Here is a 16,167-nt window from a genome sequence, read left to right on the forward strand (position 1 = left end):
AAAGACCATAGCAGAGAAAACAGCAACTACTAAGCATTCCTGAACTGTGACCACCTCCGCAGCTGTACCAGATGTTACTGCAGTTTCCATGGGAGGGAAGGGTGTAGGATTTTTCATTCTAATTCTTTATGAACACTGGACTGTAAATTAATCCTTGCAATGTGTTCTAAGATGCATGTGTTCTCTGAGGCAACCACTGGGGTCGCTCAGATCTACATGATACTTTACCAATGGGGAAGAAGAGAATAGGCCCTGCATGAAGAAATTCATCTCCAGAAGTGCAGGACATTCATGCATTTAACTTCCATCAGTAGTAATGGAATGGTGCATGTTCATCTTCTACTCATGAAGCCCACACTAAACAGCAGCATTTCATCCTTTAGCTGCCCACTCCTTTAGCCTGTATTTTACACGTCTGTTAGTGGTGCTGGTAGTAAAGTGGTTCTGCTTACATACACCAAAGCTTTGGCAAAAGAGCGTTTGTGTGTTCATATAAAACCATCAGGCTTAGGGGAGATGATGAAACACACACAACCAGAGTAACTCTGGTCTTCTTTGCAAGGAAATCCTGGGTCAAGGTACTTTGGATTCAATCCTGAATTCACAATACACTAACAAATTACACACTTACTTTTCTTCTGACATTTGCTGCTGTGACAGTTCGGACAACCAACAGCGGCCTGGAGGTCAGACATTTCTCAGCTGATAAGACCAGCTGGACTACTGCCCCAGGCTCTTCATTCCACCAGCTGATCTTTTAAAGCTGAGAAGTTCCCAGCATGATGAAATCATCATGCTTCATTGACAACAACAAATACATGCTTGTTTTCTTTAATAAGCAATGAAGTACATTAATTATTCAACACAATTCCAGCTTTAGAAAAATCATGGATTATTCTCAAGTCCTCTTTTGACCTGGACAGGAGGAGCCAGAGTGCAAAGGTCTCTCAGCTGTACACGGTGACACTATCCACTGACAGGTGATGCAGTTCATGAGGAGGAGGAGGAGGAGAACCAGCCCAGACAGGTTTCCGTATTTATTTCCTGGCATTGGGAGGCATTTACTGATGGTGAACAAGGAACACCACACACATGCTTCCTCTGAAAATACATGCAGTAATTGCCTTGGAAAACAATGTTCTAAAAGGTTAAAATAAAGATCTGTCCATAGAAATGGCACATACTGTAGTATGCAGTATTCATTACACAGCATTCAATTTGCTCAGGAGACTTCCATGTTCTCTTACAAAAAGAGCTGCCAATTAACTCACACCTTCAGACAATAAATACCAATACAAAATCAAGGTCTATAAAATTCAGATACTGACCTACTCAGACTTCCTAAAATTAGTCTACTACATCCACAGTATAGTAAGGATTTCAGAAAGACAACAGGTACACTGAATCGAGAGAAAAAGGGGAAGAAAGTAAATGCAGTTTTTGCAAAGATGGGTAACAGAAATCATCTCTGAAAGCTCAGATGAAAAGCACAGGCTTCTTATGTAGCAAAAATAAATACAATATATGCTTCTCTCCTGTAAATTAATTCTTCACAGGTGAAGGGATACAGAGCTCCTCTGCCTTTCCATTTCACCTAGTCCCCCCCAGCATCACCGACTACCACAGATATCCTTTCTGTTACAGAAACGCAGTTACAACACAAAAATACAAGTTAAAAAAAAAAGTGATGTCTCTATTTGGCACATTCTTGGAACTGTGATTTCATGCTAATTCAAAAGTACTCACAACCAATTTAAATAATCTTCCCAAGTGATGCTGCAAAAGGAAGCAGTTAGGAAATGGAAGTCTCAATGATCACTCAAAAACAACACAGACCAGCAAGGGTTTCTGAAAATTCATGTCCTTCACCTCTCTCAGCCTGTTCTGGTCTCTTATATATGCACATACCCTCTTCCCTTATCCCATCGAACAGATCATTTATCATATTTTATAGAATCTTAAACTGAGCTTGATGACACCAGGCTACAGATGCTTGCAGACTATTTTTCTGAAGTTCCACTTTTACTGCAAGATTGCTTCAGTCTCTTCACACCGTTAGAAAGAAACGGAGCAGTCAATACTCAGACACTAACAAATAAACACATCCATCCCTGTGGCACATTCATTAGCACCTACCTTTCCCGGTAGTCATTCTCTGCAGTGCTGGGGAGCTGCTGGGGAAGGGCACTGTGCTCGGGAGCAGCCCCACAGTACATGTCTCTCAGTACATGTCTCTCAGCAATTTAACCACCAGCAAACTCGCCACCCTCCTACACCACTTTGCTGTGTGACCTAGCAGGCGACTGCCATGTCTCCTCCAAAATAAAAGCCTGTTCAGCATTCATCTGAGCTCTATGTGCCCCCCTGTGCCTGTTTGCTCACACCCCTCCCCTTCTACACTTGAGAATTTCAGCAATATGCTTATTTACAAAGCTGTTAGAAAGGGAGTAGAGCTCCTCTTGTCCATTTCCACCTTCCACAAGGATGTACTATCGGTTAATGGTGTTCATTCAAATATCACTCAGACATTACTGCTCTCACAGCTCCCACACAGGTGAAGAGGCATTTACTTGCTTTTTTCATGCCCTAAAAATGCTGAGCCAATGAAATCAATTTTCTACTTCACTTCCTATTTCAACTTGAAAACTGTATTAATAGAGAGCAAGCCATAATGGAAATTAAATTATACAAGGAGGTATAAATGCAAAAAAGCACAGTGCAGCATTTATTGGTTCAAAATATTTCTGTTATCCCAGACAGTTGTCCCTCCTTCCCGTCTGCAATTCTGCTGCTTGGATGTGTGTTGACAAACAAACAATATTCCACCCTCAGATGCATGGCATTACTTGGCAAATGTGGGTGATTTTCCTCTGTATAATAAATATCAAAATAGCTTCCAATGACTCAGCTTTATTACCAGCAAAACACAGGAATCTAAAATAGCTCCAGTTTTCATCCAATAGCATCCAAGTTCTCAACTTCACAAACAGAATTCATTTAGTAAATAGCGTATTTGTCTTATACACCCTCCCAAATACAGAAGTAGATCTACTGAAAAGTAGCATTTTCCTTCTTCATAGATTTTCAGTAATTGAAATTATCGCATATTTTATTTTAGCACTGTTTTAATTAACTTGCTTACTCTTAGAGCACACACCCATGCAGTCAACTACCAAAATTGCATCCTCCCCTCACCTTACTCTGTGCAAGTATCCGCGGGGGAGAGATCTCAGCTCCAGAATTCTGGCTTTAAGATCTCCTGCTTTGATTTCCTTCCAGCCCAAGACCACTACCACCTCCACTGTCCCTAATCTTTTTCTTCTGAGTCAAAATTCAGCATCAACAACGAAGTTCAATGCCCTCCCTGTCCATAGTAACACCACCACTATCCCTTCATGCACAAATATAAACGCATCTCCCAAAAATTGTGTGACTTATATAAAAAAAATGAAGGTTTACATCAAAGAATATCATATTAGGATATCACAATGATCAAAAGCTAAAAAAACCCACTGGAACATTTTGGTCGCTAATAGCTTTGGTTTGGGTCATCGATTCCTATCAGCCTGTATTTTTCAGTAGAAATTTTATTTTATTCTTAATCTGTACTGAAACTTGATTATCAACTCTTCTGGAACTCAAATCCATGGAAAATCTGTACAGTTTATGTTAAGGTGCTTCCAGATAATACCAAGGAAACCCATGCAGCATGAATTTCTTGGAGTGTCTGTCCAATAGCCTCTCTCTGTATCACATCCAACTAAAGATCATCACACAATGCCAATATAAGACAGCAGCAGACTAGCTGGCAATTACTGGCTCTTTCATGCTGAAAATGTATTTGTCCCAGGGGAATAAGGCATCTGCATAATTAGCAAAAGCAGTTACACAGAAAATAATTAGCTTGCTGAAAACCCAAAGGGGGAAAAACTATAATTTTTGCTTCAAGAGGCTGACTAATTATATGCCACATAACAAAACAGAGATGCACTGAGAATCATCGAGAAATCCAGCATGGATTTTAACTTCATATTCTAGCTATAAGGGCTGCTGGTAGCCTAGCAACAAGCAGCACACTTGGGCATGCCAAAACCTCCTCTGACTTAATGAAACACTTCAGATTACTATGCAAACCTCCCCCACCCCACTATGCATTTGATTCTTGTGTTACTAAATGATAAAAACGAAGCCTAGCCAAAAAAAAAAAATCAAACAATTTAAGATAAACTCAAACAAACACTAATGGACCACGGTAGAGAAAGATAAGCAAATACAAAAGATGAATTATTTTCAGAGACTTGAAATTCGCAGTCCGATTAGAGTTGATTCATTAGATTTCTTCTTCGGGTTAAGAAAATGTCTTATTATTTTAAGCAACTTTTCTAGTAGTCTCTGTAAGATTTCTGTTTATCTGTGTCTTGGGAACCATTAGATATGAAACCTTTAACAACTTACAGCAACTTACTAATCTCCAAAGTACTCCTGATATACAAATAGCATTGCTGCAATTCCTTCTTTTTACTTGAATACTCAGTGAATTGGTAGAGGAAACTGTTATCCCAAAGAGTAGTCTCAGAGCCAAGAGACCAGTTTTTACTGTGTTCCACTATTGCAGAAGCCACAGCTGCTGTCCCAACTGCCCAGTACTCCTGTGTTCTGTGATAAGACAAGTTTGACAACCACTTTCAAGTCTCATTGTCATTAGCTTAAGTCTGTGCTCAGTTATGAATGACCCTTCAGCCAACAGCCTCCTTTTGGTTACCCACAAGAGAAGCACATTCACATATTCACCCATCCAACCATTCTGCCAGATTCAAAGGGTTAACAAGACTGAGCTGTTTCCACTATTTCCTGAGAAAGGCAAATCTTTTGCATGTGCAATATCTATCACCATCCTCCCTGGTGACTCTGACAACTGCTGAAAGTGTCACCTTTGTTCAGAAAGTGTCAGGGACACAAGAAACCTGACAAATTTAGCTTGTCTTTAGGCCATAATAAACTTGTGACCATGGGTAAAGATAAGCCTCCTTTTGCTGGCTGACACAACCTCAAAAAGATAAACTGAAAGTTGCACAGAGCTGTTGACACAAGAGATAGGATGAGCATGTAACACTGTATTTGTACTGTCCTTGGAGGGCAAGGAAGAAGCAACAAACCAGCCTGTGGCGCTAAGGGAAACCAAACTCTCCCCTCAAACACACACAAAAGATGCTAGTAAGTAATGTTATCATTACTATCTTCACAAATGAGAACTGATTTAATTCTGCAACTATAGACTTTTTCATTTCTAGGGAAGATGAAAAGGTTCTGGCAGAACAAAAAGAAACCCTACCCTTTGCTCTCTTTGACCCTTAGCACTCCTCCGCTCTTCCCTTTCCCCCAGGCTACTTTTTTTGTCTCAATGTCCGTACAGCAGATTCTACCACGGAGAAATCCTAGCACACACACAGACTCCAGGGACTGCATCCTGCCCCAGGCACGAGCGAGAACAGCGAGACATCGGAAGATCAGGTTAAGCAGAGTGAAGAATACAGGAGTACTTGTGTTGGGAAGTACTGAAAGCCTGTCCATGGAGTCAAAGACAGGAGACGGGGATCATAGGGTCTCAGGACCTTGATGCACAAAAAGGATACATTTTCCATTGAAAGTGACAAAGGGGTATAAAAGAAAAAATAATTTTCAATAAAGCCTAAAAGTAGATTTGATACAGACCGATGCTTTAGATGTAGCAATAAATCTCAGATCACAAGTCTGCCTCCTCAAAACACCAAATAACAGCAATCTACACAGTACAATGATGCATCAAATTGCTTTATCTTTTTTTGAAAGCCCATTCTATTCCACTGCTAGTAAGACAAAAATTCCACCTTAGCCTAGCCAAGTGGAAAGCAAAGAAGTTGAATCAGCAATAAATCTCTTTCAGTTTGAGTAAGGGTTTCAGAGAAATCACCTGGAAGTTGGGAACCTAAACAAGTGTGCTAAGGGATTAAATATTTACTTCCCCTCCCACCTGTTAAAAAAGAACAAGGACATTTGTTTCTCAGCTGCACTTTTTTTACCCCTGTAAGCCTCATCCACCTGTAGAGACAAAATACCCCCATATTATGCAAAGGTGTAATTTTAACCCATTCCACCACAGAGGAGCCTGTACTAGGTCTTCATCATTCCCAAACATACAAGAGAATACATCGCATTTCTGAATAATTAAAACTATAACTTCAGGATTTTCAAATCAGTTAATTTTATTGTTTCTGCAGGGATGAAGTTTACTGTGTTGTAAGATGTTTATGGCAAGGAGAATAGTGCCCAGAAGTGAAAAAGGTATTTTTTCCAATTTAAAAGAGCAAAGACCTCTCCGCTCTCTTGATTTCCAAGAGCATAGTGGGAATGACTGGGAACGTCATTTCCCCTGCTCCTGGCCTTGCAGAGGGTGTGAGCTTCATACGAACCCACAGTACTGAACTCAGGTTCTTCATCTGCTCTACTCAACTGTTGGCAGAAAGATGCATTTCCTCACCAAGAATTCTCTCAAAAATCTATTCTTAAACAAGGAGTGATACCTATTAAAATTACTTTCTAGCCCGTAAGCTTATCTGTAAACACAGTAATAAACACTTGTTATTACAGTAAGCAAAATACTAGTGTCAGACAAGACAGACAGAATTAAGGCTCTGATAAGGGTCTTTGGCTATCAGTCCTAAACATACAAAATATGCAAACTTAGGAACTGCAAAATACAAAGAATGTGAGCTTTAAACAGAGCACTGCTGCATTATTGTGTACAATCTGTGCCTTTTAGGGCATTAAGCTGAAAAGGCAATTCTTCTCTGAAATTACTATTCTATTTACCTTACGAACAATTTACATGCACGTGGACTTGAGAACAGGAGATGCATTTCCCTAATGTAACTCAAGAGGAAAAGAAGACGGCTATAGCACCACCTTCTCTTCTCAAAACATATGCTTCCTTCTCCTTCTGATACTACAAAAATACAGGAGATAAATTCAATGTCCCATTTTATTTGTTGCAAAAGCACTGTGCATATTTCTGAACAGTCACCATACTTGTTTTCCCTAACAGAATGCTTGCTATATATCCATTTGAATGCCTCACCAATTGAAAATTGCTAAAAGCACCAAAAAGAGAATATAAGTACTTCTACTCACCAACTGATGTCTGGACCATGTTTCCAGATTTTTGGACCTCATCGAATTTTGTAAAAATTACATTCAACCTGTTTGAAAGTTAAAGAAATACGCAATGAACAACTGAATTTAAATTTAAGAAATATTAGAATCATAAAATCACTATGGTTGGAAAAGACCTCTAAGACCATCGAGTCCAACCTTTAACCCAGCACCACCACGTTCACTATGAAACCATGTCCTTAAGTGCCACATCCACACAGCTTTTGAACACTTCCAGGGATGGTGATTCCACCACTTCCCTGGGCAGCCATCTTCTAACATCTCATGATGTTATAGAACAAATTTGGCTTCGCTCAGGTCATTTGGAGCACTGTCAAAAATGTCAGCAGAAAGTGTCAATGCATGGAAGTTATTTTAAAATTAAAAATCCCCAACATCAACACACAACAGCTGATAGGAAAACCTGAGATATAATTGAAACTACTACACTACTGAAGATGTGATATGGCTAATTGTAGATGCATTTCCAGTTCATCACCACTCTGCCTATCTTAACTATTTGCAGAAATACCACAAAACACACCGCTAAAAACCAACTCGACACAGCATTTGTCTGTGGCCCTGACACCTTCCTATTTTTCACTGGAGAACAGGAAGCAACAGTGCTGCCTCCACCTGCATGCAGCCCACCTCCAAAACCACCTCTTCCCTCTGAGCACTGACAAGCTGCCATCTACTCCATCCTCAGGTCTAACCATGCTCTGCCCTGAACACTGGAGGCAAGATGAAGAGCAGCTTTCTTAACACACCTAAAATGGCAGAAGCAAAGGGACGTGGCTTTGGTTTTGACACAGGTTTTGTTGCTTTTAGTTTGAGGCTTGGGGGTTTTTTTGTTGTTTTTGTGGGATTTTTTTGGTTGGTTGGTTGGTTGGTTTTTGGGTCTTTTGGGGGGGGGGGGGGGGGGCTGCCTTTTTAACATAAAATCTTAAAACTGATTATTTTTTCTGTGGGTTTTTGTTCTTTATGACAGCCTAAGTTGCATAAACAGAGGCTACTCTGAAGTGTCTCCTCCCTATATATGCAGAGCATACAGGAAAAATATTAATTCACTTAATCTTAAATCAGTTAACTAAACATCTGTAGTAATTTTAGTGGTTTTCCAAGATGCTGTGGAATACTTGGGCAAAGATACAGCATCTGCATTAAGTAAAACTGAGTGTTTATCAGATTAAAAAATAAAAAAATCAAACAACAATCCCAGGAAAAGGTTCAATCATGCAGTTCCTGAAGTCTTCTGAAGGAAGGAAGGGAATAAAGAGCAGCCCAAAAATAGTGAAGACCTAAGGACATTCTCAACTTACCGAGACTGGGGTAATCCTTTTTTACTGAGATCAGCCCTTACACGTTCACCAACATGTCTGTAAATTTCCACAAGGCTGTTTATTGCTGCATCTCGAACCTGGATGTGAGAGATGAGAGAAATCAAACATCTTTACAATTTAAATTAATCAATCCCTAATATGTCCTACCTTAGACAACTAAATTTGCATATTTCTCAGCAACAACAGTTGCCCCTATACACATTACCACACACTTCATGAAGGAGCTTCCAACCCTGCCCTTCACATGTTAACAGTATCAGCAGGTTAATTGAATTGAAAAGGCAGTGAAGGTGTAAGACAAAAGGTTTCATACAGAAGGAGCTTGGCTGCCTTTGCCAAACTCCTCCCATTGTGTACAACAGGTACATTTACTGGATGAAAAAAGGATAGAGACACAAAGAGACCTTATATTACTGGGATAGTATAAAATTAACTGATTTTTAATGCTGTCTTTAAAAACTTACATTTCTGTGTTGACAGCAAAACAGGGAGGAAGGGAGGAGTAATCAATCACCTGAGTCACCATGAATTTTGCATGTTTTCCAAACTGATTTGCGAGAAATTGCTGAGCACATCCTTCCCTCCGGACCACACAAGAGACATAAATCTGATTAAAGTGTCACCTCTCTGTACTTAAACCCCTCCTCCACTAGAAACAGCAGGCAGAGAAGGTAAACAAACTATCTGCTCTGCCTACAGAAACACCTACAGAGCTGTGCACTACAGCTTCTCAGAAGATGGCCCAGCAGCTACCCCCACACAGCCCCCAGGACTAGACATGGAATATCCTGAGGACACAAGCTAGAACTGCCTGTAGGTGGGAGTCAAATGTGGGCAGGCACACATCCCCTGCCTCCTAGCCAAAGAAAACCCCAACACTTGACTCACACCCGTGTCACCCCATTCTCCTGCTCTGCAGCCTTCCCACTCAGCTGGCCACTGCCAGCCTCCAAACCCCTCCTCCCCTCACGCCAGCCCTTCCCCGGTGCTCCTGCCTCTCCTCTCCCTGCCCATCAGCCCCATTTGCTACCAACACTGCAGTCTATGGGGACTCTGGTGCCCCAAATTTCTGAGTACGTGGACGCCAACCCAGACTGTGCAGAGCAAGGATTGCCTCTGTGTGTACAGTTAAGCACAGGCACATCTGCAGGACTGTGTAAATCCCATACTGGGCAAGGCAAGGAGCCCCTACCATCATACTTGGTTTAGTCTACCACAGCAGTAACAAAGCTTTAGTAATTTTATTTTTGAGAAAATGACCAGAGTTTAAGTACTGTTGTCACACAAGATGCACAGCAGGTTACTCAATCGCATCAGCTGAAAGCAACAAAAGCACTATTTCTGAAAAGGCTCTAATGCCACAGCTTCTACATCCACAACAAAAGAAAAAAAACTAGACTTGACCTGGAACTGTTCCTCGATTCTCTCTCCAAGAGAGGGCAGTAGTGACCGAGCCCAGCAAGCCTCCCAGTGCTCAGGAGGCACCAGCAGCACAGCAGCAGCTCCAGGGGAGCCCAGGACCAGCCCCTGCCCCGGGGCAGGCACTGTTTTACCCAGAGCCACTGTCACAGGGATTTGTGTCTGACCAATTCAGGCACAGGCTTTCTGGGGACGAGGGAGCAGACCCAGGAGAAAGGGAAAGAGATCAGCCTTGTTTCCCTCTGCAGTTGGATACAGGAGAACGAGCTGTGCCACGCACAAGGAAGAGGCAGCGCTCAGGGAAACTGTCTCAGTGCCCTCCCCAACTTTCCAATTCATTCAACAGCTCACCTATGGCAGGACCAAGGCACCTGTCAGACAAAGTCCAAGCTGTAAACCCAGGATTTCCTTGGAAAGTAACAGCTTGCTTAGTCCCAGCTCAGAACTACATGGGACCCTAAACATTAAACTTCCTCAGACACTTCTTGGAGTAACTGGCCCAAGCAGCAAGGGAAGGCTGCTTCACTCTCAGTCCTCTTAGCAAGGGGAGACCCTGACAGCCATGGAAATATGGCCAACTCCCCAGAGCCAACATAAACCCATTCCCCAGCTGGACACCCCACACCTCCTTCCAGCTGAACACCCTCTCCAGACCTGGATCATGTATGTGTCACACATATGTGTCACAGCATTATTCAAAAACTGCTACCACACATTACACATGAGTTTGAACCCTATTTCCCACCTCCCACTTCTCGCTAACCCCACATACTTGCATCTAAATTCAAACAAGACAAAAAGCACTTAGGAGCAACACATTTTATTCCACTTGTATTTTCATTTGCATTCAATCGCTGATTGAAGGTCCTGGTACAGATTGTCTTCACCCCCTATTCAAAACCTCCTTGTACATCTTCTGGCAGTGCACATGGCCTGGCTGTCTGACTGGTTCCATTTTCCCTCCCTGCCCAGACTGGTTTTCCTCTCTCTGAAGCCCAGAGAGATCCCTGCAGCCTCCCTGTATTCAGGCTCCAAGGCACAGGAGATCCCTTCCCTCGATGGTTTCCCTCTTCTGTTCATCTCACCTGAAGATTCATATTGTGCTGCTGAACCCTTGGAGTAACTGATATGCTGGTTTGGACATACTTCAAATTATACCTCTCCAAAACCAACCAAGGGTTCTGCGTGCACAGCATTGTTCAGAGCTCACCACCAGCAGCACAATTAGCTCATTCACCAACAAGGCAACCAGCACCACCTTTAGACATGACTCACAGCAAAAGCTCACCTGGCTGTTTGGATCTCCAAGTAAGTTACATATATGTGGCACTATCTTACTCAGTGTTAAACTCTGAGCTCCAGATCTGGGAATAAAGAACAAAAAGCACCATTATGAATCACAGACCAGGCTCACGTACACGACACAGGTTTGCAGAAAGTTTTGACTTACGCATTGAGTGTTGCAATAAGGCAGAGGCAAATCCCTTCTCTTGTCCGAAAATTCTTGTGTTTGAATCCTCCTAGCATCCTGTCCCACACATACTGTGGAAGGCAGAAAACAGAAAAAAGGAGATGGGGTAAGAAGCAGATTCTGTCCTCCAGCAGACATACACAACACCACCCCTGAGCTCAAATATAAGCTTTACACCCATCCAAGCAGAACAGGACAAGAAGTAGCAAGATACTTCTAGATCAAATTCTTTGTTTTGTGCTGACTTCACAGTAACTCCCCATTGCCTAAAACAATACTCATACTTACAGAAAGCAAGTACCTTCCAAAGACCTGGGACAATAACTCTGACATGTACCCATCCCATCCTTGGGAAATCCACTGACATACTCCTATGTTATCCTGCCAGGCAACAGCCTTGCCAAGTGAAGCAAATATCTTATAACAAGGTGTAGGGAGATGAAGCCATTTCAGACAGAAAAATGGCAGACAAAACCTGACAGAAAAAGGTTTCCTTTTTTTACACAGCCAGTCATTCATGCTGTGGAGGGCTGTTGAACATACCTGAGGGTTAGCAGCTTGTTCCATGATTTTCAGCAGCAAGGTCTGATCCTGCTCCCTCACTGAGTCCTTAGAATCTCCCAGCCTATCAAGCAAACTTGGCAGCACTAAGGAAAGAAAACAGGAACATTCAAATCCCTCAGAAAAAACTGTAACAGTGGCAGAGCCCCTCTGCTCTCCCCCTTTCCCCCTGCCAATGGAGGCACTGGCCCTGCTGCCCTTCAGCAGAGCCTGAAAACCACCAAGAGCCTCCCAAGTGGTCTCCTGGGGAGAAGACAGCTTTGTGTCCAGCAGCCAGAGCAGGTGCTGGCAGAGTGACGGTGACATTTACACAGAGACCCCTCACCTGTGCCAATCTGGGCCTTGAAGCGATCTTGCAAGCGGGACACCAGTGCAGAGATGATGTCAATGCCCAGGAGAACCACCTGCAAGCACAGGACAGACAATGAATTAAGAGTGCACTGCAACTGTAATTGCTGCTCAGTGCTGCATTCATATGCATAGATGTGCAAGGTACACAAACGATGTGCATAAACCATTTCAGTGTTTGCTGCAACTAGCAATTCTAATTAATTGTAATTATTACACTTACAATTAGAAAATGGTATGCACTAAGCATTGCTTAATTATTTACTGGCAGAAATTAAACCAAGCACTTTTATGACATAACTGGAATTCAAAGACACCTGGTTTGAGAAGCTTCATGACAGGCTGCAGATCAGAAAACCCACTCTGATTAACTATGCTTATTTACTGGAAAAAGATACATCACATACTGAATGTACTGTGTAACCTGTATATGAAACACTTGGCAAGACTCTACGGACCATGATCGTGCTGGTATGAGACATTTCTCCCTAAGTTTTTGGATAAGCACCAAGGTTAATAATACTCGGAAGCATTAGGGACAGCCAGGCTTCTGAGGCAGTGCTACTGGGGCTGTTCCAACACAGACCAGCTCCTTGTACATCCACACAAGTGTACACAGAGATATATCAATACTCCCTGTACATCCACACGAGTGTACAGATATACACACATAGAGACATATATTCCCTGTACATACACATACAACCACAGCAGTGGTCCTGGCCCCAAGCCTGCCAGAGCTCAAGGAGTGTTTGGACAAGGCTCTCAGGAACATATGGGATTGTTGGGGCTGTTCTGTGCAAGAGCCAGGAATTGCAGTTGATGGTCCTTCTGAGTCACTTCCAACCCAGGATATTCTATAATACTGTCATACATACATGTATTTATACTCCCTGTACGTACACACAAGTGTGTATGCACACACGTGTATATATATCTCTCTATATTCGCTGTACACACAGAGCTGTGTGCACAGGCGCCCATCCGTGCTCCCTGTCCCCGCACACGCAGGAGCACAGACACCCGCACACGCAGGGAGCACAGACACCCGCACGGAGCACAGACACCCGCACACGCAGGGAGCACAGACACCCGCACACGCAGGGAGCACAGACACCCGCACGGAGCACAGACACCCGCACACGCAGGAGCACAGACACCCGCACACAGCACAGACACCCGCACACGCAGGGAGCACAGACACCCGCACACGCAGGGAGCACAGACACCCGCACGGAGCACAGACACCCGCACACGCAGGAGCACAGACACCCGCACACGCAGGGAGCACAGACACCCGCACGGAGCACAGACACCCGCACACGCAGGAGCACAGACACCCGCACACAGCACAGACACCCGCACACGCAGGGAGCACAGACACCCGCACACGCAGGAGCACAGACACCCGCACACAGCACAGACACCCGCACACGCAGGGAGCACAGACACCCGCACACGCAGGGAGCACAGACACCCGCACACAGCACAGACACCCGCACACGCAGGGAGCACAGACACCCGCACACGCGCGTTATCTGCGCGCTCCCCGGAGCGCCGCCGGGGCCGTGCCCCGCAGTGCCGCGGCCGCTCGGCAGAGGGCGCGCTCCGTCGCGGCGGCCGCCACGCGGCGGCCCGGCCCCCTATGCAAATCAGCGCCGGTTGGCGCGGAGCACTCTGGGTAGCGCCGCCGCCGCCGCCAAAAGGGCTCAAAGCGGGGCCGGAGCCGCCCGGACGCGCCGGGCCCAGCGCGGTGCGCGCCCCCGAGCCGGGCGTCGGGCCGCGGGCGGGCCGGGGGCGCGCCGCCCCTCGCCGGGACCTCGGGCGCGGTTCGCGTTCCCCTACGGGCGGCGCGCCCCAGTGGCCGCCAACCGTCCTTATCTGGGGGTTGCGAGGCTGCTCAATGAGCGTATGGCGAGAGCAGCCCTGCTGACGCCTTGAACAACACAGCAGCGCCCGCTCCGTGCGCGGCGCAATTTTTGGAACCTCGCACCGCGGCGTATGCGCGGCGCGTCTTCAACAACGCTCGCCCTGAGCCCAATCGGGCAGTCTGACGGCTCTTTGCGGGACCCGTGCGGTGCTGCTGTCTCTCGACACCGCTCCCCCGGCCTCCCGGCACCGCCCGCTGACACACTCCCGTTCCCACTTCCCCCTCCTTCAACGAGCGCTGCATCCAACAGAGCCCGTCCGGGGCACCCGCTGTGCCGCCCTCCGCTTAACCTCTCACGTTACTCGCGCACTAACGGTCAGTCCCAACAACCTTCAGCTTGTCACATGGATTCACTCCAAATTCGGCTCCACAGCACCCAGGGAACTACGCGTGGTGTACAGGGAAAACGGCCTGCTACTCCACGTCAAGTCTCCTGTGAAAAAAACCTCCCTAAATAAATGCCCCTGGATCCTAACTTCTCCCAACATAACAACTTCACCTGCTCCACAGAGCTCCTGCATTCTTCTCCCCTCACAGTAACAGACCCTTCAACACTGTCAATTTTTTATTCAACGTCATTTATTCATACACCAAAGGAGAATTTTCCTCGTGCTTTTATTAAGCCGTGTTTCATTTTCACATTCATCTTGCACACTGGATTTAATCTACCATTGACAAATGCTCAGCCAGCTGCCCTAAGCCCTATCGCTGCCTGCGTCTGCCAGCTCACTGGGAGCCTCCCGGCTGGGGTCCGGCAGCAGAGCCCCAGCAAGAGGGTGGGCACCAGATCCTCATCAGTTGGGAGATGCTTTTAGGGAAAGTCAATGGGACTCTGAGTGCCAGTCACCATTCACAGCTGTCTGATCAGAGTCCCATCACGGCAGCATCCTGCACAGAGATAAGTGTGCTGCCTGCAATTACAGAGATGTGCCCCGGGGATAAATTCGATCCCGGGAGAGGAAGGAATCCATCTCTTCTTCAAACTGCCTGCAAGCCAGGAAGAGTGAGGGGAACTCATCGCTCAAACATGAAAGGAAACACATGCACAATGCAAACATACCCTGCAGCTCACTCTCGGGATTAAAGCCAGGAGGATGAGCTAAGCCTTGCACGACTTTTTGCTGTTGTCCTTATAAAAATGGAGAGTTAATTAGCACAATGATTACAGTGGTGCTTGGACAGCTATTGAGGGAACAGCAGCTGGGGTGAGCAACTATGCTGGATTCATTCATTTATTCCCAACTATGCTGGATTCATTTATCAACTCCAATGTGACACCTGCCTCAGAAGGTCAGAGGTAGAAAGCAGAAATCATGTATGGATTGACAGAGTCAACAGATCCGCTACAGACAGATAACAGACAAACGAGGGCATGGCTGGCAAACAAACAAAGAATTAATTGAATTCCAGCCCTGGCTGCATTGGACTGCCTGTACTGAAGAGCCCACCCGTTCACTGCTGAAACAGTTACTGAAGCTCTGCCTGAATTAACACACACCAAGGTCCGCGAGGAACCTCAGGAACAGGGAGACTGTCACACAGGGAGCAGTGATGGGCCCTGTCAGCAGCCCACCCCTCTGCTGTGATCCCGAAGCAGGCCTCTCCCCCCAGGGAAGCCAGCTGGTGGGCATAGCTCCACACCAAGGCACAGGAAGGGCAGCTCTTCATCCAAAATTCCAGATAATGCTGCAGTGCTGATAACTACAGAGCTATTCCAGGCCTTACATCACCACAGATCTTTTAGCCTCCTTATTTACACAGGCCCCCAAAAGAGGGATCTCAGAATGAGAAAGAGAATGACAGCCCTCAGCCTGAGGCTCTGCCTCTTTGCTCATTTGACTCCTGAGGTTCCCCAAGACAGTCAATAAAGCAAGTTGGGCCACCCAGTATTCAGCTCATTTGGCATC

At 45.3% G+C, this 16,167-nt stretch overlaps 1 protein-coding gene and 1 non-coding gene across 38 annotated transcripts in view; one reads left to right on the plus strand and one right to left on the minus strand.

Moving 5' to 3' along the window:
- Positions 1 to 16,167, minus strand: part of CLASP1 (cytoplasmic linker associated protein 1) — a 173,814-nt gene that overhangs the window by 114,229 nt on the left and 43,418 nt on the right. For 36 of the 37 annotated variants that reach the window (XM_048310308.1, XM_048310310.1, XM_048310272.1 and 33 more), the window contains exons 3-8: positions 12,308 to 12,386; positions 11,965 to 12,068; positions 11,401 to 11,492; positions 11,239 to 11,314; positions 8,511 to 8,608; positions 7,168 to 7,235 (exon numbers count right to left, since the gene is read on the minus strand). In XM_048310308.1, the coding sequence (XP_048166265.1) occupies positions 7,168 to 7,235; positions 8,511 to 8,608; positions 11,239 to 11,314; positions 11,401 to 11,492; positions 11,965 to 12,068; positions 12,308 to 12,386 (517 nt within the window). Of the gene's footprint in view, positions 1 to 2,136; positions 2,276 to 7,167; positions 7,236 to 8,510; positions 8,609 to 11,238; positions 11,315 to 11,400; positions 11,493 to 11,964; positions 12,069 to 12,307; positions 12,387 to 16,167 lie in introns of those variants that run through there. The other variant, XM_048310304.1, reaches the window with a different exon arrangement.
- On the plus strand, positions 14,201 to 14,317 carry LOC125329027. The gene has a single exon (XR_007205020.1). It is a non-coding gene; the product is annotated as a U4atac minor spliceosomal RNA (small nuclear RNA).

This window comes from Corvus hawaiiensis, chromosome 7, assembly GCF_020740725.1.
Source record: "Corvus hawaiiensis isolate bCorHaw1 chromosome 7, bCorHaw1.pri.cur, whole genome shotgun sequence".
Taxonomy (NCBI): Eukaryota; Metazoa; Chordata; class Aves; order Passeriformes; family Corvidae; genus Corvus; species Corvus hawaiiensis.